The sequence below is a fragment of the Purpureocillium lilacinum genome, assembly GCF_023168085.1.
Source record: "Purpureocillium lilacinum CBS 284.36 DNA, scaffold_5, whole genome shotgun sequence".
In the NCBI taxonomy this organism is placed as follows: domain Eukaryota; kingdom Fungi; phylum Ascomycota; class Sordariomycetes; order Hypocreales; family Ophiocordycipitaceae; genus Purpureocillium; species Purpureocillium lilacinum.
In genome coordinates, this window is record NW_027072115.1 from 892,138 (window position 1) to 912,423 (window position 20,286).

At 59.6% G+C, this 20,286-nt stretch overlaps 8 protein-coding genes across 8 annotated transcripts; 4 read left to right on the plus strand and 4 right to left on the minus strand.

The window, feature by feature from the left end:
* Positions 1-10: 10 nt before the first annotated feature.
* Positions 11-2,570, minus strand: PLICBS_006880 (uncharacterized protein; the record flags this gene model as incomplete). Its single annotated transcript, XM_018320260.2, has 3 exons — positions 11-224; positions 1,515-1,608; positions 1,703-2,570. The coding sequence occupies 3 exons, from the start codon at positions 2,568-2,570 to the stop codon at positions 11-13; spliced, it is 1,176 nt and encodes a 391-aa protein (XP_018180157.2).
* Positions 2,571-4,597: 2,027 nt separating this feature from the next.
* PLICBS_006881 (uncharacterized protein) lies at positions 4,598-5,740 on the plus strand (the record flags this gene model as incomplete). The annotated part of the gene is made up of 3 exons (XM_018320262.2): positions 4,598-4,600; positions 4,724-5,512; positions 5,618-5,740. The coding sequence occupies 3 exons, from the start codon at positions 4,598-4,600 to the stop codon at positions 5,738-5,740; spliced, it is 915 nt and encodes a 304-aa protein (XP_018180159.1).
* A 799-nt stretch (positions 5,741-6,539) lies between these two features.
* PLICBS_006882 (coatomer subunit beta) lies at positions 6,540-9,531 on the minus strand (the record flags this gene model as incomplete). Its single annotated transcript, XM_018320263.2, has 3 exons — positions 6,540-6,685; positions 6,744-9,163; positions 9,227-9,531. The coding sequence occupies 3 exons, from the start codon at positions 9,529-9,531 to the stop codon at positions 6,540-6,542; spliced, it is 2,871 nt and encodes a 956-aa protein (XP_018180160.1).
* Positions 9,532-10,313: 782 nt separating this feature from the next.
* On the plus strand, positions 10,314-10,953 carry PLICBS_006883 (protein mago nashi; the record flags this gene model as incomplete). Its single annotated transcript, XM_018320264.2, has 5 exons — positions 10,314-10,341; positions 10,403-10,498; positions 10,556-10,619; positions 10,676-10,763; positions 10,813-10,953. The coding sequence occupies 5 exons, from the start codon at positions 10,314-10,316 to the stop codon at positions 10,951-10,953; spliced, it is 417 nt and encodes a 138-aa protein (XP_018180161.2).
* Positions 10,954-13,570: 2,617 nt separating this feature from the next.
* PLICBS_006884 (uncharacterized protein) lies at positions 13,571-14,905 on the plus strand (the record flags this gene model as incomplete). The annotated part of the gene is made up of 4 exons (XM_018320265.2): positions 13,571-14,131; positions 14,209-14,359; positions 14,425-14,782; positions 14,839-14,905. 4 exons carry the CDS (start codon positions 13,571-13,573, stop codon positions 14,903-14,905), a joined length of 1,137 nt encoding a protein of 378 aa, XP_018180162.1.
* A 309-nt stretch (positions 14,906-15,214) lies between these two features.
* On the minus strand, positions 15,215-16,808 carry PLICBS_006885 (uncharacterized protein; the record flags this gene model as incomplete). Its single annotated transcript, XM_018320266.1, has 4 exons — positions 15,215-15,381; positions 15,505-15,710; positions 15,791-16,638; positions 16,695-16,808. The coding sequence occupies 4 exons, from the start codon at positions 16,806-16,808 to the stop codon at positions 15,215-15,217; spliced, it is 1,335 nt and encodes a 444-aa protein (XP_018180163.1).
* A 539-nt stretch (positions 16,809-17,347) lies between these two features.
* PLICBS_006886 (uncharacterized protein) lies at positions 17,348-18,749 on the plus strand (the record flags this gene model as incomplete). Its single annotated transcript, XM_065601078.1, has 4 exons — positions 17,348-17,491; positions 17,556-17,700; positions 17,757-17,816; positions 18,049-18,749. 4 exons carry the CDS (start codon positions 17,348-17,350, stop codon positions 18,747-18,749), a joined length of 1,050 nt encoding a protein of 349 aa, XP_065457150.1.
* Positions 18,750-18,753: 4 nt separating this feature from the next.
* Positions 18,754-19,413, minus strand: PLICBS_006887 (uncharacterized protein; the record flags this gene model as incomplete). Its single annotated transcript, XM_018320268.2, has 1 exon — positions 18,754-19,413. One exon carries the CDS (start codon positions 19,411-19,413, stop codon positions 18,754-18,756), a length of 660 nt encoding a protein of 219 aa, XP_018180165.2.
* Positions 19,414-20,286: the final 873 nt, after the last annotated feature.

The following is a 20,286-nucleotide window of genomic DNA, read 5'->3' on the forward strand; positions in this document are numbered from 1 at the left end:
CCAGCAGTCGCTAGCGTCGCTTCTCGTAAAACTCGACAGCCTTTTCTAGGGCCTCGAGGCTGGAGCGGTCGCCGTAGACGTCCATGAGGTCGTTGTTGCGGCGTTGCTGCTCGGCGGCATCGCGCTCGGCGGCGAGCAGCCGGGCGTCACGGCGCCTCCCGGCGACGTCGGCGTAGGTCTTTACGGCGAGGCCGACAATGGAGACGGCGAGTATCGGTTTGAGCCTGTGCGTGTGCAAAGATGGGTAAGCCTGGGTGATATTTCAAACGATGCCCACACACTCTCTCGCTCTCCCTGTGCCGCCGTTGAGAAATGCCGCTCTCAGCGATTAGATGCCTGCCCATGTACAACGACTTCTGCTCACGTGTTCCGGGGCGACCGCGGTGTAGACGAAGGCATCGGGGAGAAGAACGAGGAGAACAAATTGGAGTACAAGGAGCGTGACGGGACAGGGGGCGCGCGTACCAGCGAAATGGCATGTGGCGAGAGTGACGCAGATGAGGGAGGAAGCTTGGGTGCACTCTGGCCGAGGTCGAGAAGCTCCTGGGGGCGCGGTACATGGTGATGGCAACAGCGCACGTGGGGGGCAGATCGGGAGGCGACAGTGTCGTGTCGGCGTGGTTGGCAACGGGGCGTGGCGGGACGGAGGGAGGGCCACGGGCGAGGGGCGAGGAGCGAGCACGATGGTAGTGGTATTGCCGACTGACTGGAGGGCTGCCACCACGGTTCGCACGCCGGTGAGCGTTGGCTTCCGGACGACAGAAATCGGGTCTCGTGGCGACGGCGATGGGACGGTGGGTGAGAAGGAAGGATGGAGGAGGAGCGTGTAATGAGAGTGTGTGCAGCAGTATGAATTCCTTGTTGGCGAAGTGCTAACAATGGAGTAAAGGCAAGGCAGGTGTGAAACGGGGAAGGTGCGAGCTGGGTATCATGGGATCGGGTCGCGACTGCCATGGGGGTCAAATTGCCCCGCGGGAAAGCAAGCAAGCGTTCAATCCCATCGAACCACCACCCGTACGCACAATGCTGTCATGCAGTGGTGCTGTGCCCCTGCTCCAGAGACGTAGGTGCCAACCTTGCACTCGGCAATTAGCGGGTGCCCAAGCAGTTCCAGTACGGAAGGTGAGGGAACAAGGTCCGCTACTAACACTGCACCACGGAGCACAGCCCAGCCCAGCTCATCAGAGAGCTTCCGGGTCTGGGGAAGGGAACTCACTTGGCTGGGGGAGCAAGCAGCAACATGTGAAGAGAGGCCGCTGGTTCGTCCGGGACAATTTCAAGGGGGGGACCCCCCGCACTAGGGGTCCCGCCCTGTCTACCCACCTCCGGAGTGGTTCCTTTAGGTGGCCAGCCCCCCCTGTCAGTCTCGACGGGAGTTTCTCAACCCTCGGCTGGACCCGGCTCGTCTCACTCCTGATGAGTTGAGTTGCCGACACGCGCACGCCCACACACACACACACACGTCCGAGTTGGTGGCATGACAGTGGCATGACCGGACTTGTGTGTCTGCTCACAGATCGGCCGCGACCGCAGCCCACGCCTTGGTCGGTTCCCAGGGCGTTGCCACATGGGCGGCCCCGATGCCCTTCATCACCTCGCCGAAGAAGCCTCCGTCGCTGTTCGTCAGCAGCGTCGAGGCCGTCGTCCTCGAGCACGACGACCACGACGACGTCACGGCCCGCTGGCCCTGCCGCCGCTTCACCCTCGGCTTCGGCTTCGGGCAACGGCGGATGCTGCTGGAGCCATTCGCCCCACAGCTCCGTCCAGCGCTGCTCGTCGACGGCCTCCTCCGTCTCGAGGCACGCCTCGTCGTCCAACGCCCACAGCTGGAGCAACACGGCCGCCAGCCCCTCGGCGCTGCGCCCGCCAAACGACCAGTCGCGGAGCCGCCTCTGCTGCTGCGAGCGTGGCCACGCTTCGACCTGCAGCAGGAAGTGCATCGCCGCGCCGCGCAGCCCCGGATCCTCGTCCCCGCCCCGCGCCCCGGCGTGCCTGTCGCTGGCCCAGTCCCCATTCTCGTAGACCGTTGACGACGCCGACGACGCGCCCTCCCGCTTGTACTCGTCGTGCAACCGTGGCAGCAGCGAAGCGAGCAGCTCACGGAGCTGTCCGCGCGAAGGCTCAAGGCGCCCCGGCCTGCACAGCTCCTTGAAGCGGACAAACGCGAGCCGCACCTCGGGCGACGCGGCCAGCGCCTCGACTGCCCGCTGTCGGGAGGCCCCCAGCTGGGAGCCCAGGGTGCGCAGGTCCTCTCCTGGCCAGATGCTCTCCGCCACGTCGCGGGCAAAGTTTCGCCAGACGTCGTCGACCCAAAGCCCGTCCCGGCTCCTGTCCCGGTCTCGCACGGCCCGTGTCGGAGCATCGTCGCGGCGGCAAGCGGGGAGCATGCACCAGGCATCGCCGCACCGCCACCGGCCGTTGAGCGGTCTGCCTCTTGCTCGCTGTTGGGCAATGCATCTCTCGTAGTCTCGCTGCCGCCGCATCATTGTCATGGACTGAGGCGACGTCCGCTTGCGCGCCGGCTTGTCCCGGCGGCCTTGGTGCGCGTCCCTTGTGCGGTGGCCCAGCATCCTTGGCTGTCGTTGCTTGCACGCTCGGGCAGAGCCTGGAGGGGGGCCCGGAGATGTGAAGACTGAAATGCCTAGATATGCCGGGTCGTGAGTGTAGAGTTGGCTACGAAAGCTTGAACGCGGCCTCCGCTCCCGGCCACCGGGAACTCAAGCTCTTCCTATCCGCATCGTGGAGGCTTTGAGGTGTGTTTCAAGCCCCAAGCCTCGCTGGGGAACAATGACGTTTCTTTGATGGCAATGCGCATGTGCGACGGCAGTTGCTGATGGTGCATCCAAACAGAGTTGTCACGCACACGCCGAGGGGCCAGGGGTCAGGGCAGGCGAACAAAGCCGGGCTGACCCCTGGTGGACACAGTTCCCTACGGCTGGCCAAGGTAAGTACGAAGTAACACTGCGCGCCATCGCCGTCATGGCCCGTTTCGCATGCTGTTGGACAGCCAGGTGTTGGGCCTTGTGGCAGTTGGGCTCCCGGGGTGGGCTTCCATTTCGACATGCGCCAACGGACGGCATGGTCAAGATACAGCACTGAACCGGGGCGCTCGTCCTCGTATAATAAGACGGGGACTAGCCCTCCGCGGCAGCGTCAGCGACATCACATCATCATGCCATGTTGAGACGGTCGGTACTAGGTAGCCAGCGTGCGCGTCTGGCCTCTTGTATGGTACCTAAGGCATGTACGACGTGGTTATGGGCACCGACCGTCATGGGCACCATGGTGTGGGCGTCATCACACCCAGCAGGGCCCATGGTGATCCATGTTGATTGTGTTCCAGGTACTAACTTAGTAGTTACTTGGGGAACCCTGTACGTGACTCGTGCTGCTCCTGCAACGGCTGCTGCTGGGCTGTCGGCACGCAATCCCGCTGCTCACACGGTTGGTTGATGGAGACTGGAGCTTCGTTGTAATGCAGGAGGGGTTGGAGGTAACTAACTACTTTACCGGATGGGTGGCGCTCTGCCGGCCGCCGCCATCGTTTTGGCCGCTGTCCCATCCCGTCTGCCGCCAGTCATCCATCCAGTGCAGTGCATGGAACTTACCCGTCATCCCGTCCATCCCCCCGCTGGCTGCTAATTTAGGCACTATCGGCGCCCGGGCAGGGTTGCAGCACACCTGCCTCGGGTCGTGGCACGGCTGCCCTCCAGTGTCTCGAGTATCGAGTACCGCGAGCGCGCCAGATAGGAGGTACCCAGGCTAGCTCCGCTACCTCTCCGGCAGCGGGTGGGCACGAGGCGCTCCGGGTACAGCAGGGGGGGACCTGGGACCCTGGGTACGAAACGTGGCACGGCGCACCGGGTACACTTGTGTTCGTACGGTACCTAGTAGGCAGGAGGAAAATGTACCGCCGCAGGTCCAGCCCGGCCATGCAAACGGCGCCGGTGACATGACTGCAGTCAACGTGGGAAACATGGAGCTTCTCCCAGCCTGGACCGGCAAGCCTCCAACTGTCACCTCAACCTCACTCGTGTTCCCCCTCATCCTTTCCTTTCGCCCTCAACCGCCGCCCCTTTCGAACCTTGTCACGGCCAGCCCCCGGCCTGTCACCCATCTCGAGTCTCCCCCTCCCGCCAGCAACGCGCCGGCCTTCGCTTTCTCTGCCGTCTGCCGCATCTGCCTCCTGCCAACCAGCTTCGCCTCGTATCCGCATGCGAACCCGGCTGTCCTTGTGCTTCGCGTTTCGCTTGTCGTCGTGGCCCCGTCTCCTCGTCTAGGGCTGCCTGCCGCATCTCCTTTGGGCGCATACGCATTCGACGCAACCACTGCCTAGACTCGTCATCATTGCTGCTGCGACCCAGCTCGGTGCTACGTGCCCGTACTCGCACTGATATCGCGGCGAGCCTCACTTGACGGCCGCCCTCCAGCTCCACGCTCTGACGATATCATTTGTTTGAATTCTTGTGGTTGGTATGGACTGGCCGTAACAATACGCCCCGTCCTTCCTGCATCGCGTCGACGAAATCCCCTCCGTTGCGACAAGAGCGACGACGTCTGGGCCCCCCGTCGCTGGTGACGCCTCAACTCTCTCGTCATGGTATGCTCCTGCCCCCCTCTTTGTCCACAGCTCCAGAGCTCCAGGCAGCTGTCCGTCGTGGCGCCCCCAAATCCTCGATTATGCGCCGTGCCTTGAGCTAATACTTCTCTTCCGCATTCGCAGGGGTGCTGCTTTTCTCGCTCCTCGGGCCCGAATTCGCCATACCCAGGCGGTGCCCCCAATTCCTCCGCCCGACACATCAATCCTCCGCCCCTGACCCTGCCAGACGGCGTCCAGGCCAGCAGCCACGGCGCAGCCCAACCCGCCGCGTCTTCTCACCACCGCCGCCGCCGCCGAGACCAGGGGCCGCTCGATCAGCACATCAATAAGCCCTTGCGCCAACACGAATGGGCGTCCAAAGATCGCAGGTGGACGCGGCGAGATCTGGACAAGGAGCGCACCGAGTTCTTCGACACTAGAGTCACGGGCCGCCCGGAGATATGGCAGACGATCCATGCTGCCCTCCAGGTCCTCTGGGACCCTGCGACTGAAGACTCAAACGACGACGGCCTCAACGGCCTCGGCACCGCGCAATCGATCCTGTCCGCCGCCGAAATCTCGTTGCCCACGGGCGACCTCGCCAACGGCGTCTATGACTCGCTCGGGAATTACTACCAGCTGCCCCAGTGGGTAGTCGCCGACCCTACCAACCTCGCCGACGAGAGTGACCCCGATGGCAAGGGCGGCGATTTGTCTACAGGCGCCGGGGAGACCATAGCGGCTGATTTCGACGACATGCCTGCAGACGACGCTGAAAGAAGGCGGGAAGAAAAAGGCAAGCGTGTGCTCGATGCGCGGGAGCAAATAAAAGTCCGAGCGCGTCTGAGTGACTCGGGTCGTGATATCGAAGTCTCGGTTGGTAAAACGGACCCAGTCCGAAGTGTCATACGGACCATAGCGTCTGAATCAGCGGTAAGAGAGCCATGTCCAATCCGTGAGACTCGACCCTCGCCATTTGCTCCTAGGTCGATGGCGCCTTCATACACCTAGGTGGCTGATGCAATGCTTCTCGTGCAGACCCCTTCTACCAAAAAGATACGGATAGCCTACATGGGCAAGATGCTCAAGGAGGGCATATCTCTCGAAGACCAGGGCTGGCAGACAGATCACATCGTCAACGCCCTCGTCTTCAACCGATAGCGTCGTTGGCCAGAGGTTACGGAGCGGCGCAACAAGTGCTTTCGTTGCCCGGCACTTCGTAAACTCCTCGGTTTGGCCGGTGCGAGGTCGCGCGCGCGCACGCCCTCCACGTCCCGCACTCTTTGGCCACGCAAACGCACCACTGCATCCATGTGCGGTTCCAATTCTTTCGTCGAATGATTGGTTTCTCTGAGCGTTACTTCATCATGGCTGGATATGGCCCCCATTGTGTTCGCATGTCGTTTCAACATGTGGGCGGGATGCCCGCCTCCCGGAGTTGGGGGCTACCTTGCTTTTGTACTGGTCGTTTGGTCCTTGACATAGGTCTGATTGTTGTTCAATATACCCCCGCCTTTTTTCTCCCAGACTGGATGGCTCCGTTGTGCCTCCCTGGTGCCCGCTCCCGAGAGACTGTAAGGTGAGGCACGGTAAGGCTTATTCATACGTAGCCGCAGGCATGTGTCAACATTTCGATTCATGCATCTGAAGACGAACCACCTTCAAAAAGAGCCGTGGTCTCAAATACGTCGTCTACCACCCAGCCTTTTTGCCGTCCCCCCCCCCCTCCACCTTTCTCGTGACTGCGTGGGTGTCCCTTCTAATTTTCAGCATTGCTTCCTCGCGACATGACTCCTGCACCGCCCAAGAACCAGGATAGCCCGCCAAAACCGAGCATAACTGCCAGGATCTTTCCCTCCCCGTTCTCCATCTTGGCCGTGTGTATGTATAACTTCCGCGCACGAAATTACCAGACTGTCCCTCAAAGTGGACCGAGAGGCCCAACGCTTAGATCAATTCCTCACGAGGAACCAATCTTGTTGAGTCCCTTGAGAGAGCCCAAGCTAAGCGCAAGGCCTTGCGATCGACTTCGGATACGGACAAAGCCCGTGATGGGCCCATCTTCGCCCTCCTTCTCGATGCTCAGGTTGGCGAGCGCATCCTCACCTATGCACGAGTTAGTTGCAAGTTTCAAGTTTCCGACTAAGGGATGGGGCGACGTTACCAAACACACTGCGGGCGTACAGGTTGGCGCTCAGAAACTGGCAGTCACCCTTCAGGCTAGCTTCGGGGGTGAGGCAGTTCATGTTCGTACACGCCTTCAGCTGCTCCAGGAAGTCCCGCAACGACTTCGCCTTCGAGTTGATGTTGACCTTGTTCTCCCACTCGAATTCGGTCCACATGGTGCGGAACTGGGTCTCTGTGCAGGTCGCGGGCTGGATGTAATCCATGATGTCCACGTGCAGGTCATTCAGAATGACAACATTGGTGTCCGTCGAGTGGGCGCCATCGTATACCACATTTCCGAAGATGACGCCGGTGTCGGTGGACGAAACTTTGATGGTGCATTGCACATTGTGGAAGTCGTGCGGCCCCAAGTTCTGAGTTGTCGGCCGCTCCACCACCTTGAGGTCGCCGAGCGTCGCAAACTCGACCGACAGGTTCTGAAGGGTCTCGGTAGTTTGGTTCACAAGAAGCACGTCGAGGACAATGTCGAACTGGTGCACCTTAACGTATGCCTCAGCATACACGGGGTCGGAGAAGCCAGTCAACTGCACGACGCGGCTGAGCTTCGAGCTGAGGTCCTCGGTCGTCGATTCGCCTCCGGTTGCTCTCTCCAGGTCGACCTCCATCTCGTCGAGACCGTCGGTTGCGTTCTTCTTGGAGAGCTGCCTGATCTGAACAACGTCGTCGACCTGCACGGCAGTCTTTGCCCTCTCATATGCCTCCTTGGCTGCGCGCTTCTTCTCCTCGACCTGAACCATGGCCCGGAATGCTTTCCTGGTGTCGTCCAACCATACCGTTTCCAACTCCTTCTTCTCTTGGAACTCGGCCAGGGATCGCACGCAGGACATGATACGGTCCACAGAGTCCTCATCGATCGGCGCCTTGACGAATTGAGACTGGCCAACGCGCAGAACCGAAATCATGATGAGCATCGCCTCGGCTCTCAGGGCATTGGTTCGCGCCTTGTCGGCCGAGATCTCCGAGTGGCGCATGACAAGCTTGACCAGCGTAGACGAGAGGACGGTGGCCAGGTAATAGTCTCCGTCAAGAATCAGCTGTCGCAGTGGCGGCTTCTGAGCAGCCTTGACGGCTTCCAACTTGGCAGCGGCCGACGACTGACTGGTAAGTGCCGTCTCGGTGGCGTATGTACCGTCTGCCAGGACCTTTCGCGACCCGCTGGGTGCCGAGGGTTTCGAGTGGCCGTTGACATGTTCCTCAGGCTTGTCTTCACTATCTTGCTCCTCCAACAGTCGCTGTTCTGAGGCCAGAATGGGGATTTCGCCCAAACTGGCTCGTATCCTCTTCCAGGCGTCCCGAATGTCCTTCTCCTCGAGAGAATATTCGCCAATAATCCACATAATCCCTCGGTAGACCTTGCCGGCGCGAACCTCGCTGAGAGTCGCCACCAATCGCTCGACAATGGTCTTGCGCAGAGCGGGGAACTTCTCGACGACCTCTTTGACAAAATTGATGACGTCGACAGCAGAAGCGTTGTTGAAGTCCGTGATGAAGTCCATGAGGAGCTCCACGACACTGGCGGCGACCTCTGAGAACTTGATGGCGCATTGGTGGATAGAGTGGATGAGAAGAGAGCGGTATTCCGCGTTCTTCTCATATTCCTGGTCGACAGTCTTCGCCAGCTCCTTCTTCAACAGTAAGACGACCTCCTCGACGTTCTTGCTCGACACCATGTCCAGCGCAATGCCAAGGGCCTTCTTTCGGACATCGATGTCTGTGCTGGAAAGGACACGCAAGATCTCCATGGTCAAGTCATCCAAGATGCCTTCATTCTTCTTGCGCAACTGATCGACTCGGTCGAGGACGATGAGCTTGACGTTGTTGTCTGCCTCCTTAATGCTCAGCTCGATGAACTTGGCGGCCGCAGCCTTGACGGCAACGGGGTTGTTGGTAAGAGCCGTCAAGGAAGAGGCAGCCTCGTATACCACGGTTGAGGCACCAGCCTCCAACAAATCGAAGATCAATCTCAGGTACCGCGCCTTGTTTTGTGAGTTCTGAACGGCATCCTTGCGGATGAACTCGAGCTCAACCAGCTGGAGGAGCTCCTCAGCGTTTGGAATGCCGTCGAAGACGGAGCTCAGATACAGCAAAGCGGCGTCATGGTTGATGCTCGCCAGCGCGGCGAACGCATTCCGCTTGCACGTGGCGTCCGTCTCGCCCTCAAGGAAAGTCGCGATAAGCTCGGCCGCATCGGGAATGAGGGACGGAGAATGAATGTGGATTGAGGAGATGGCGAATACAGCGTTCTTGCGCACGTACGCATGTCGATGTTCGAGGCAGGATCTCGCCGAGGAAAGGAGCGGTTCAATCAGTTCTGGCTCGCGGAGCTTGCAGAGGAAACGCAGAGTGTTGCCTCGAATGTACTCGTTGGGATGCTGGAGGTCATTCCGGATGCCGTTGCTAATTGCGAGGGCTGACGTTAGCCGCCGCAAAGTCGTCACGGAGCGGGTGGGAGATGCCTACCAAACCAGAATCATCTCTTGCTTGAGTTTGCCGCTCGAGTCCAGCTTGGGACATATCTCATAGTAGAAGTACAGAAGCTTCTTGAGGGGCTTGTACTTGGAGGGCATGACGAATCGGATGATGTGCATGAGCAACGTTGGCATGGGGTCGCCATTGAGCATCACGGTCAAGATGCGCTTCATGGTCTCGACCTTGGTCTCGTCGGTGCCCTTTTCCAGTTGCATGCGCAGGTCCGAGACGGACGGCACGTCGGCCGCATTGTCCTGGTGGACCAGGCTGTAGGCATTCTCAAGGAAGCCAGACATGGTCGAGGGAGGCCGCCGGCAACGGATCTTCTATGCTCGAGGATAGGTTGGCGGGGAGAATTGGTTTTTCGATGCGACCGGCTTCTGCTATAGTCGTCGTCGCCTCGAGTCGAGAAGGTGGACGGAGGGGGGAGGTTCAGGGGTCGGGCCCAAAGGGCGGAAAGCCGGCGAGGGGAGCTTTCACGAGGAACAAGGGCGTATCGAGCCCATTCGGCGTCGCAGGAGGGTTGTGGCAGTATGCCAGTCCTTGTTGACCGGAAGGTTGTTGCGTGAGCCGGCTCCTTGGGGTAACAAGCAGCTTCGGTCAACAGACAGACAACCTTTGGGAGATGATCTGGCCCTGCCCGCCGCCCGCATTGCTAGAACAGGTGGCACCAACGACACGAGCTGGGCGAGTCACGTGCAAGGGGGAACCTCCCCCCCCCCCCCCCCCCCGCCTCCTCCTCCAGAGGACCCTCTCACCGTCGTCTCTCTCCCTAGCTTGGCGACCTGCTCCAGGCACGAGGCTCTGTCGGCCCCCACTTTGGTTCGCATCCGGTCGCTTAGCTAATGCTGCACTGACGTCCGTCCCTTCTTTGCGCCCCGCCGTCACTTTGCAGCTCCAGCGACAAACAGACAGGTCAAGAACGAGACCGGCCTCACGAAACAAGTCGGCGCATGAGAACCCACGCCGAGCAGCCGCGATGCCTGCCTCAAACGAACCGTTCTACATCCGATACTAGTACGCTGGACGGTCAGCTCTCGTTCATCATGCATACTAATCTGGTGACAGCTCGGGGCACATGGGTCGTTTCGGTCATGAGTTTCTCGGTTCGTCGCATCTCGGCTCTTCCGCCGCCATCTTTCCGAGCCCTAACGCTGCTATTTCCAGAGTTCGACTTCCGCGTCGTGGGAGATGGCCGCAGCGCCGTCGCGAGATACGCGAACAATTCCAACTACCGCAATGACAGTTTGATCAGGAAAGAGAGTGAGCAGTGGATCGCCTCGCCAGCAGTCGCGCGGCAACGCTGATCAGCGACAATAGTGTGCGTCAGCTCTGTCATAGTCGACGAGATCAAGCGCATCATTACGTCGAGCGAGATCATCAAGTGAGCGGAGCTGTCACCAGGCAAGGCGTCCAAATGGCCTCTAACACCCGAGACAGGGAAGACGATTCAAAGTGGCCGCAGAAGAACAAGGATGGGCGTCAGGAGTTGGAAATCCGGCTGGGGAATGACCATATATCTTTCGAGGTACGCTCTGGGGAGGGTGTCCATGAAACAACTGCTGACCGCTTGGCAGACGGCCAAGATAGGCTCGCTCGTGGACGTGACCGAATCCGCCGACCCAGAGGGCCTCCGCGTGTTCTACTACCTCGTGCAAGACCTCAAGGCTCTGGTCTTCAGCCTGATTTCGTTGCACTTCAAAATCAAGCCTATCTAGTCGGACCACGGGTAATCGGGTCGGATGGTCGCAGGGCAATGATAAGAAACCGACATGGCTCCCCCCCCCCCGGGCGAAGCTAAATAACCGCGAAATGTCGGAGGCTGAGGAAGGTACTTTTCAAATTCGCTTGGAATCACGAGAGGGCTCTCGTGCTACTGCAGGGCGTTGGACATGGCGATCGTCTTCGGTTGCGGGTATGAGACAACCCATGGGCTGGGACCCCAGGGAAGCGGGAAACTTGGGCACGAAAAAGGCAGGCTACGGCAACACATATAGAGGCATCAACACTGGGGCGAAGGATGGTTGATACCCGCACCCGGTATTTGGACCGAAGCTGCTTGTCCGTCGGAGCTGATATAGTCAAGGAAGCAGACGGCGTGGGAGGCTGCTTGGAGGACGCCTATTGTTTGATGCTGTCTTTAGAGCCGCAAATGACGGACTGCGCTCCCAGTGCCGAAGTGGACTTTCGTGGTCCATGGCTGAATCTACCTTGCGACTTTGGTCCGCACCTGGGTCCCGCAAGGATTGACCCTAGCAGTCGGGCAGCAAGGCCTCGTGTGGCGCACAGCAAAGTCAGTCGAGACCAGCAACGTCGTGGCGTGCACGCAGCAAACATTGCATTGCACGTGAATCACTTTGCAGTCGTCGCGTTTACGTTACCTAGCAGCCTCACGACGAGGGCCGGGAGCGCACCTGCTGGGGTCGGTTCTACGGCGGGCTGCGATACGTTTAGTGCCGTCACCTGTTTGACGCACAGACAAAGATGCCGTGTACGGTATTATGTAGTAGGTACGAAGTAGAGCGCTTCCAGAATGAATTGTGCGTGTTGTCGGGTCGGGGGCACACAACAGATATATGGGGTGCATGGGCATGTGTCCCCTGCCATTCGGCGCGGCAGGTCTTGGGTCGGGACACGGACCACAACCGTTTGCTGTTGGGCTTGGCAGACAGACACGGGCAAAACGGGCAATTCGACATGCAGGTGTGAAAAGAACTTTAGCTCCGGGCGGATCCCCGCCACCGGTCAGGCATGGGGAGGGTGAGCGGCGTTCGACATGCGCTATTGCAGACGGGACGTTGGATGAGGTGGATGGCGGATGGGCGCCTGGGATGGATGGCTCCCAGTTAGCGCGCGCCCTGGACAGCGAGCACGCACCCAACCGTACAGGTGGCCGGTGGCTCGTCCACCCGGCTGTCGAATGCGGGCAGCCCGGCGCGCATGCGTTCCAGGTTGCACAACCCATCCCGCAGCGGCGTCAGGGCGGAGGGCTTCTGCACCACCAAGCGTGCGTGCGAGGACCCTGTGCTTGCAGCCTCGCTCTGCTGCCCAGGATCCTCGTCTCTGCATCTCCCAAGGCGCTGAAGGCTTGGGGAAATACCTTGGGCGACTGCATCTCTGAGGCACTGGGCCAGGGTTACGGTCGGCAAAGCCCAATAGGTTGCGTGCGAGAGCCGAGTGCAGTTGGGGTTCCGGCACGCGCCGTTCGGGTCCGAATCCAGCGGTGCAAACAACTTCCATAACCTGGGCTGCTAGGGACGAAGTACAGTAATCCGGGCGGGTGCCTTGCACACACACCTTGCCAACACCCCACCGGATGCTGCCAACCTGGAAAGGATTCTCTGCAGTGCTGTGGCTTGAGCGAGTCGACCTTCGGGGTGGGTGCCACCGCCCGCCCTCGGGCTCATCCTCGACTGGTCCTCGACGGATGCGTTCCGAGCGGCGCACTGTCCCAGGCCGTCCCTCACTGCGGAACCCCGGTGATCGGCGGATGGTGTGATGCGGTGCGGAGCCTTTGGGAGCCCTGGTACCTCATCATACGGTGCGAATAGGCCCTCGCCACCGCAGCCACCTCAGGAGCGCGGGCGGGCGGCATTGGCACAGCTCGTCCGCGTGCAAACTAGGTCGTGCCAACCGCCGACCGGCCGGCCGCCGGGGCCCCTACCTGTGCTACTTTGCGTTGCCTGCAAGTGCTGTAATGGCGCTGCATCTACGGCACTGAACTGAGGTCAGGCAACTGTCAGTGACGGGCCTACTGAACGGGGTCCAAGTCCGTCTTCCATTCCCACCACCCAACTCATCCACCCCGTGCCTCCCGTCGTCAGCGAAGCCACTCGCACCCAGACAACTCCATCCCCTTCGCCCATCCAGCAGACAGGCCCCTTCTTCCTCGTCCGCCTTGCATCACCGTTGCCCTGCGCCTGGACGCGCCCGACACCCCTTGCTTCCTCCTCTTCCTCTTCCTCCTCCTCGGCGCAATCCGCTGCTTTTCCGCCCCCGCGACGAGGCCCTCTGTCTGTTCTGTGGCCATGCGCTACTGAGCAGCCTGACCGACCGACGCCCATGATACCACCCCAGCTCGACTGTCCCGACCTCTGAAGCCAGCCATTCTTCACCATCGCCAGTCTCGTCCAGCGGCCGTCGCATGCACACGCCTTACGCCGTTTATGCTCGCCTTCCCGCGCCTCCTCGCCCTTCTCGTGCACCCCGTTATTGCCGTTGTCGCGTAAGGCAGCCCGATCTCGCTGGCACTCCCGGCACACGTCGGTCCCGCCGTGACTGCGAGCTTCCACCTCCCCGTCATCACCACCCATCCGACTCTCCTGCAACGCCACGATGCCGACACCGTCTCCAAACCCGCCACCGGGGCCGTCTTCCCCTCCTCCGTACGCCTTTTCGACGTGTCCCGACGACGTCCAACAATCTCCTCACCCCACCCGCCAAACCCACGCCGCCACCCAGTTGCCCGAGACCGGCGCGCTGCATCTCGAGCCCAGCTCATCCGTCGATGGACCATCGCCGTCGTCTTCGACTGCCCGGGCCAGCGCCGACGACATAGCCGCCGCTGACGCTCTGATGCTCGGCAGCGGAGCGTCGGTGGAACCCTCGTCAAGAGCTACCACTGTCTCGCCCGGTCCGCACTCCAGCGTCACTGGCGTCACTTCACCTGCCCCGAGCGCACCCGATGGTGACATTTCCAAGGGTCACGGCATCGCCCCAGACGGGCCTTTGAGCCACATGAGCGCCGCTCCAGTTTCGCGATCGCGGCCGTCGCCAGACGGTACCTCGGGCTCGTCCCTGTATCGCGATTTCGACTCCGCCGATTCAACACTATACGATGACGATGATGACCGATTCTCTTCCCCTTCCATGGGCTCTGATGTGCCAAACCTGCGTGTGAGTCGAGACCCTCTCCCCCCCCCCCCCGGGGCACGTGATGTGTTCGGATACAGGGCATCACTAACACGTGCAAGGCAATTCCGACCCTACCCTCATCTTATTTGCGCCCCGGTAGCAAATTCCATGGCACGCAGCAATCCGAGAGACAAGTTTACGACGTTCAGGTGGAGATCAAGCACGTCGATATGCGAGAGTCATTCTTGTGCGGTTATCTGCGTATACAGGGTGTGTACAGACCATGGCGCTACCCTCCCGTTTCTTGGCGTAAGCTCACACGCAGTACCGTCCAGGGCTCACCGAGGATCATCCAACGCTCACGACCTTCTTCGAGGGCGAGATCATTGGCTCCAAGTATGGTTTCGAGACGCTGCACGAAGACTGGGGAGCCAGCTACAAGACGGACATGAGCCACTGGGGCAAGTTCAGCGCCTTTAGACCGCTTCACAAGCAGGCTCGAAAGGGACGCGTTACTATACATGACGTCGCGCAGAGAGAGAACATCTTCATGCGCTGGAAAGAGCACTTCTTGGTTCCTGACCACCGCGTGCGAACCATCACTGGAGCGAGCTTTGAGGGCTTCTACTACATTTGCTTCAACCAGCTCAAGGGGGAGGTGAGCGGGATATACTTTCATTCGAAAAGCGAGAAGTGAGTGTCGCATGCTTGTTTACTTGTTTTAGGGCTGGCTAACAAGCGTCCTCAAGGTTTCAGCAGCTGGAGTTGAAGCACGTCCCGAACCGGGGCTGCTTCAGTGCGACGGAGTTCCGGTGACGTCTTTTGCCACGCCCCAAGTGGCATGATACCTTGATTTAGCGACGGAAGGGATGTAACGGGAATGATATATGATTGTGTGTTGGAAGACGGCATCCCCGCCAGCCTGCTCGCCGGCGGCCGGACACGCCGCCTACCCCGGTGTCCTACGCCAGAAGGGCACGATATACTACATTTGATGGGAGAGGAAATTTGCGCTTGAACTCCTCGACAGCTGGTTGAGAAGCACGAGTTTTCTGGCCACAGGCGGTCATCACGTCCAATACGAGTACCGTTCTGACGCTCCTCTTTTGGATTGTGCCATTCCATCTATTCACTCGCCTCAAATTTTCTAAAGTAACCACGCCGAAATGGATTCAACTCGTCAGCGGTTGTGCCGATGCTGTCGGCCTTGCCCGTGGCGTGGTATGACTCGAGCGCCGATGGGGTGACCTGACTGTCAGGTATCCGCCGATACGTGATAAGTCGCCTGGACCCTAGAGTGCAAAGTCAGACGAGTAATCATCGTAGAGTGGTTGAAGGAATCTCAATATGGTATAAAGAAAGTGCCTGGCCCGGGGAAGGCTGTTGAAACAAAGAGAGAGGCAGGGGCGCCGTACATTTGTTGAACACCTGGACACAGACAGCCACTATTTCAAGGCATGGATGCGTCGGCACGGGTATCTCTAGCTCCTCGTCATTTGCTGTTGGCATCCAAAATGATACTCTTCCGTTGTCTACGAGGGTTTCAGAGGCGAAGATGAGGATGTCGTTGAGCATTGCGAAGAAGCTGTACGGCTTCTTGGGCGGCACGAAGTCCGGCAACCTGAGACGTGTCAGTGTGGGCTGAATACTCCCCGTCAGTCAAGGAGGGGTGCTGGTGCATCGATTCGCCCCGTCACTTACGATCCGTCCTTTTTCCCCTTCTCGATGAGCCAGGGGGTCTTTTCCGGGTCCCTGAGGCCAAGAACCCTCAGGCCTTCTCGCACCCCATAGGGGGGGTCGCAAACAATACCATCCCATATTCTTCTGCCTCTCTTTATGGGGGAGTTGATCAAATCTGCGGAAAAAACGTCGCCAAGGCATGACTGTAGGCCGTATTGCTCAAAGTTGCCGCGCAGGCTTTTGTGGCCGCCCGTGCCACGAATGCTACGTCCGTCAATGTCGCTACCCCACCCAATGGCCCCGAAGTGCGCGCAGGCGATGGGAAACGAGCCTGTGCCGACGAAAGGGTCGTAAAAGAGCTTTCCCGGCGCTGCCAGCGCGATGTTGGCAGTGACCAGTGACAGCTCCGAGTCCATGCTGGTGGTGGAGATGTACCCTCGCTTTTTCAGGTCAAATCTGAGGATGACGTCGCGTGATGAGGCAGCAACGAATCGGCCAAGGTACACCATGTCTGGGTTCTCGATGCCCAGGGGTACACTGTCAAATGGCCAGATCTCGAAGACGGTGAAGATATGGTCGGGGTCCTTCATGCGTATGGGCCCGTCAAAGGGCAGGTAGTCAAACGAGTTGATGATGGCCAGTCGCTGGGCAGCGGTGCGCGCCCCCTGGAAGTACTCGACGTCGAACTTGAAGGAGGGCTCCTTGTATTGTGGCCATAGATGGGCGGTCCGTGTCTTGTTTGATTCATGGAGGGCGGAAAGGGTTGCGCCTTTTGCCCAAAACTCATGGATTGATTGCGCAAGGATGGATCGCCTGATGAGTTTCTGTGCTGCTTCGACCGATGGCAGAGAAACCAGACACAGTGGGGACTGGAGACCAGTGTGAGCGGACACTATCATAAATGTTGCATGTAAGTGAGCCCTACCTGGTCACTGTATTCAATGACAGTCAGGTCGACGTCTTCGACGACAGCGAGAGCCTCGATTTCGGCTAGCCGAAACGTCTCGTGTGTCTGTGCGAATTTGATGATGAACTCCATGGTTGTAAGGCACTCTCCCGTGTCCGGCCGCTGAGTCGGCGGCGTTTCCCTTTGGGTTTTTCCCCTCCGTTGCCATGCGCGGCGGCAAGTTCAGCGCGAGGTATGATGTTCGATTGTGGCGAGGTCTTTTGGCCAGGCTCAGAACCCATGAGCCGGTCAATGGCACAGCCAGACCACCGCCGGATCAGAAAGTCGAACGAACAGACTATGGCCAGGGCGGAGAAGAGAGAGAGAGAGTGCAGCAACGCGTGCTGGCTGCTATGTGAATGGAAGGTTGGGCTGCGGACGCCCGAGGTGGTGTAGGGTGTGCAATGGCAGAGGCGGAATGAGTGAGCGCGAGTGCTGGAAAAATTCGCCCGAAAAACTCCCGCCACGCCAACACGACGGGTTCCAGGTTATTAGACGTACATCGCACGACCTATTTCGTTATGCATCACCCTCGATCCGTCAAAAGCCAGCTGGATTGACGCCGCGACACTGAATTCGCGGCAAACACAGCCGAGATCTCAAAGCGACGGCCTCCTCCCCAGCCACAGGCCATGTTCCCCCAGGCCACACCATCCGTGTACCAGTCGTCGGCATGCTTCGTCACGTACGGGACACTGGGCCACCTCGACCCACAGCAGCCGCCCTACAGAAGCAAGCCGTGGACGGATATCGCGTCGCAGGACTTCATACACAAGGTAGGACCAAACCACCCCGTGCCGTCGGCTTGACGTCGAGTTGAACGAGCTGACTGCTTTCCAGGTCGATCTCATCGTACCCCAGCAGTGCTACGATGCGCTGCATGAGACGGTCACCCGAAGCAGTCGGCAGCCTTGCTATTCGCGCGTGACCATGGCGCTGGGGCAGATCCTTCAGGGTTCATTCTTCACCGAATATGTCAAAACAGGTATGCTGCCGACGCGAAGTCGTGTGCCTGTGCCTGTGCTGAGCCCTCGGATGCAGGCGACGCTCTGATGCTGTCGGATGGCCGGGACAACAGCAACAAGTTCACACTGCAGAAAGGTGCCAAGCCATGTGTCCGCGCCACCGGCACCATTGCACTGCCCTAACGCGCCGTCACAGGGATGTTGAAGCTATACCTTGAACGCGAGAGCTTTGAACGAGCTGGCCTAGAAGGCAAACCACACGGCGCCAAGGGGAGCCGCGGGGACAAGCCGAGATGGGGTATACCTTCCCTCGCACAGTGAAGCTATTGGTGATGTATTGGAACGTCTACGCTAATCATACGCTCTAGTCGTGTCCGTTGATCTCACCGCCCCGTCTATGGTTTCTGGCAAAAGGGGCTTCGAGCGACTCCTACGAGCCTGCGAGACCGTCTTCAGCAGCCCGGTGCAGTGGCTGTTCTGCAAGACGACGCAGTCAGGTCCGTTCCCCACCCCCTTGCCCAGCAAAGTACCTCAGTGCGCCAAGCACTGGATCCTGACTGTCGAAGCCGTCAACCCCGATCCCCTGGACGAGTTCCAGCCAATCCGGTACCCTGTCCAACCATCCGTGGTCCAGGGAATTGAGGTTGCGGATATCAAGATGGGGATATCGCCCTCAGTATTGTCCAGTGGTGATAGGCGGGCACTAGAGGAGGCAGCCACGGACCTGTACGAATGGCTCTCTCTGGTGAGGCTGCAAAGCCCACGAACGGCGATCAACGACGGCATTGACCCGTATCTGTCGCGGTACAATGTGCCAGCCAGCGACACCGAGACCACCCAGGGTAGCATGCAAGTTTGCATGCTCCGCTGGCAGGGCCTCATATCTGCACGCTGGTTTCGCAGTCTGGTCACTGATGTTCTCGGTGCATGTGCCCCGACGCAATGGTTCTCTGCCAGCGCCACAGGGTTCGCTAAGGGCATGGTAGGAACTGGCAACGACTTGACGTTGCTCTGCCCATACAAATCAGGAGGCGAGTACCTTATGCTGGTCACGAAGAACGCCGACTGAGGCTTCAGCCATGCCTGGGGCGGACGTTCCGGTCCTCACCAAGCCCTTGATCCAAAATTGCATCCTCGACGAGCTTGCGCAAGTCAGCCTGGCCACTCGGGGCGTCGAAGTCCTGTCGCTGGGCCAGCTCCTCGATGCGTCGGCGAAACTCTGGGTCGACCTCGCCAGGAATATCTTCTGTCTGGTCCATGGTCCCGACTGTCACCTCGAGGCCCTCAGGTGGCTGTTGTATGACATCGGGGATGGCGTTGGCGGCCACGGATGCTATGGCGCTGTCGGCGTCCCTGTTCTCGAGCGACACGAGATAGTGGGCGACGTCGGGGAAGTCCCCTTCTGACTCAATCTTTTCTCTGGCTGTCAGGCCTTCGGAACCGCGATGGTAGAGGTCGGCCTCAAGCTCTTCGACGAGGACGCGGGCTGCGTCAACAGTTTCCACAACGAATAGGGCCGTCTCGCTGTCCTCATCCTTCAGGTTGACGTCGACTTTGAGCTCTCGAACGAGGGCGCGAAGCAGGTCGAGGTGGTTATAGCTGGCGGCAGCGTGGACGAGCGAGTAGCCGTGGTCGTCCTGCGCCGAGGCCAGGCTTGGGGTTTCTCGGAGGAGGGGCAACAGCGCAGGGCTGTTGTCGGCGGCAAGCAGAAACGGATTTTGGGCCGGAGCCATTGCAGCGGGCTGGAGCAGCAAGGGCTGTTGTGCGAACCTGATGGTGAAGAAAAGAGACCTGGGGACAGGAGGGGCGAGGCAGCAGGAGTGAGTGAATGTTGCAGGTCGTCTGAAATAGAGGGGCAGTGGCGGCCCACCGTCGGTCGGTGGTTGTGAACGTAGGTATTTAAATTTTGTTCGGAGGGGCTCCTCCCCGAGCCCTGACTGGTCCTCCATACAGTGTTATGTGCCACATAATAAGAACTTGGAAGTAACCTGCCGCACACGGGCGTCACTGCTCCTAGAGCCCAAGCGGCTCCAGCAGCTTTGGGATGGTAGTTGCCGCTCCAAAGCCCCCGCGATCCTTGTCGCTCAGTTTTAGAGTACGAATTATTCTGCGCTGGAGTCCGGAAGGGTCCGGCCTCAATTACACGTGCAGCAGTCGTCCAGACCCATACCATGGGACGCGCCGCGCTGTCAAGATAAGGCACCTACCTACGTACATACCTACTTACCGTCTCTTGTTGGTACATGAATCGCGGTCCTTCCCTTGAACCCCCCGTTCAGGGCACCCGGCGAGGAGTAATACCTCGAGGCAGTGCTCCTCATCGTCAAGGCAGATCCATTCATACTGGCGGCGGGAAACCTTGCAGTCAGCCTTCCTGGTCCGTCCGTCCGCCGCGCCGCATTTGTGACTCACCGCCGCAGGCCAAGGGAAATAGCTCTTGCAGTCGTCCCTTATATGACGCTCACTCACTTTTTGCCTTCCAATCTTTTCTCCTGTCGCCTCCTTAACCGGCCGGCGCGTACCTGCCCAAACACCTTTCGAGCCCGTTGGTTGGCGCGCAGTGCCTGAGGCTACCCCACTGTAGTTCAGTGATCCGTCCCAGCCAA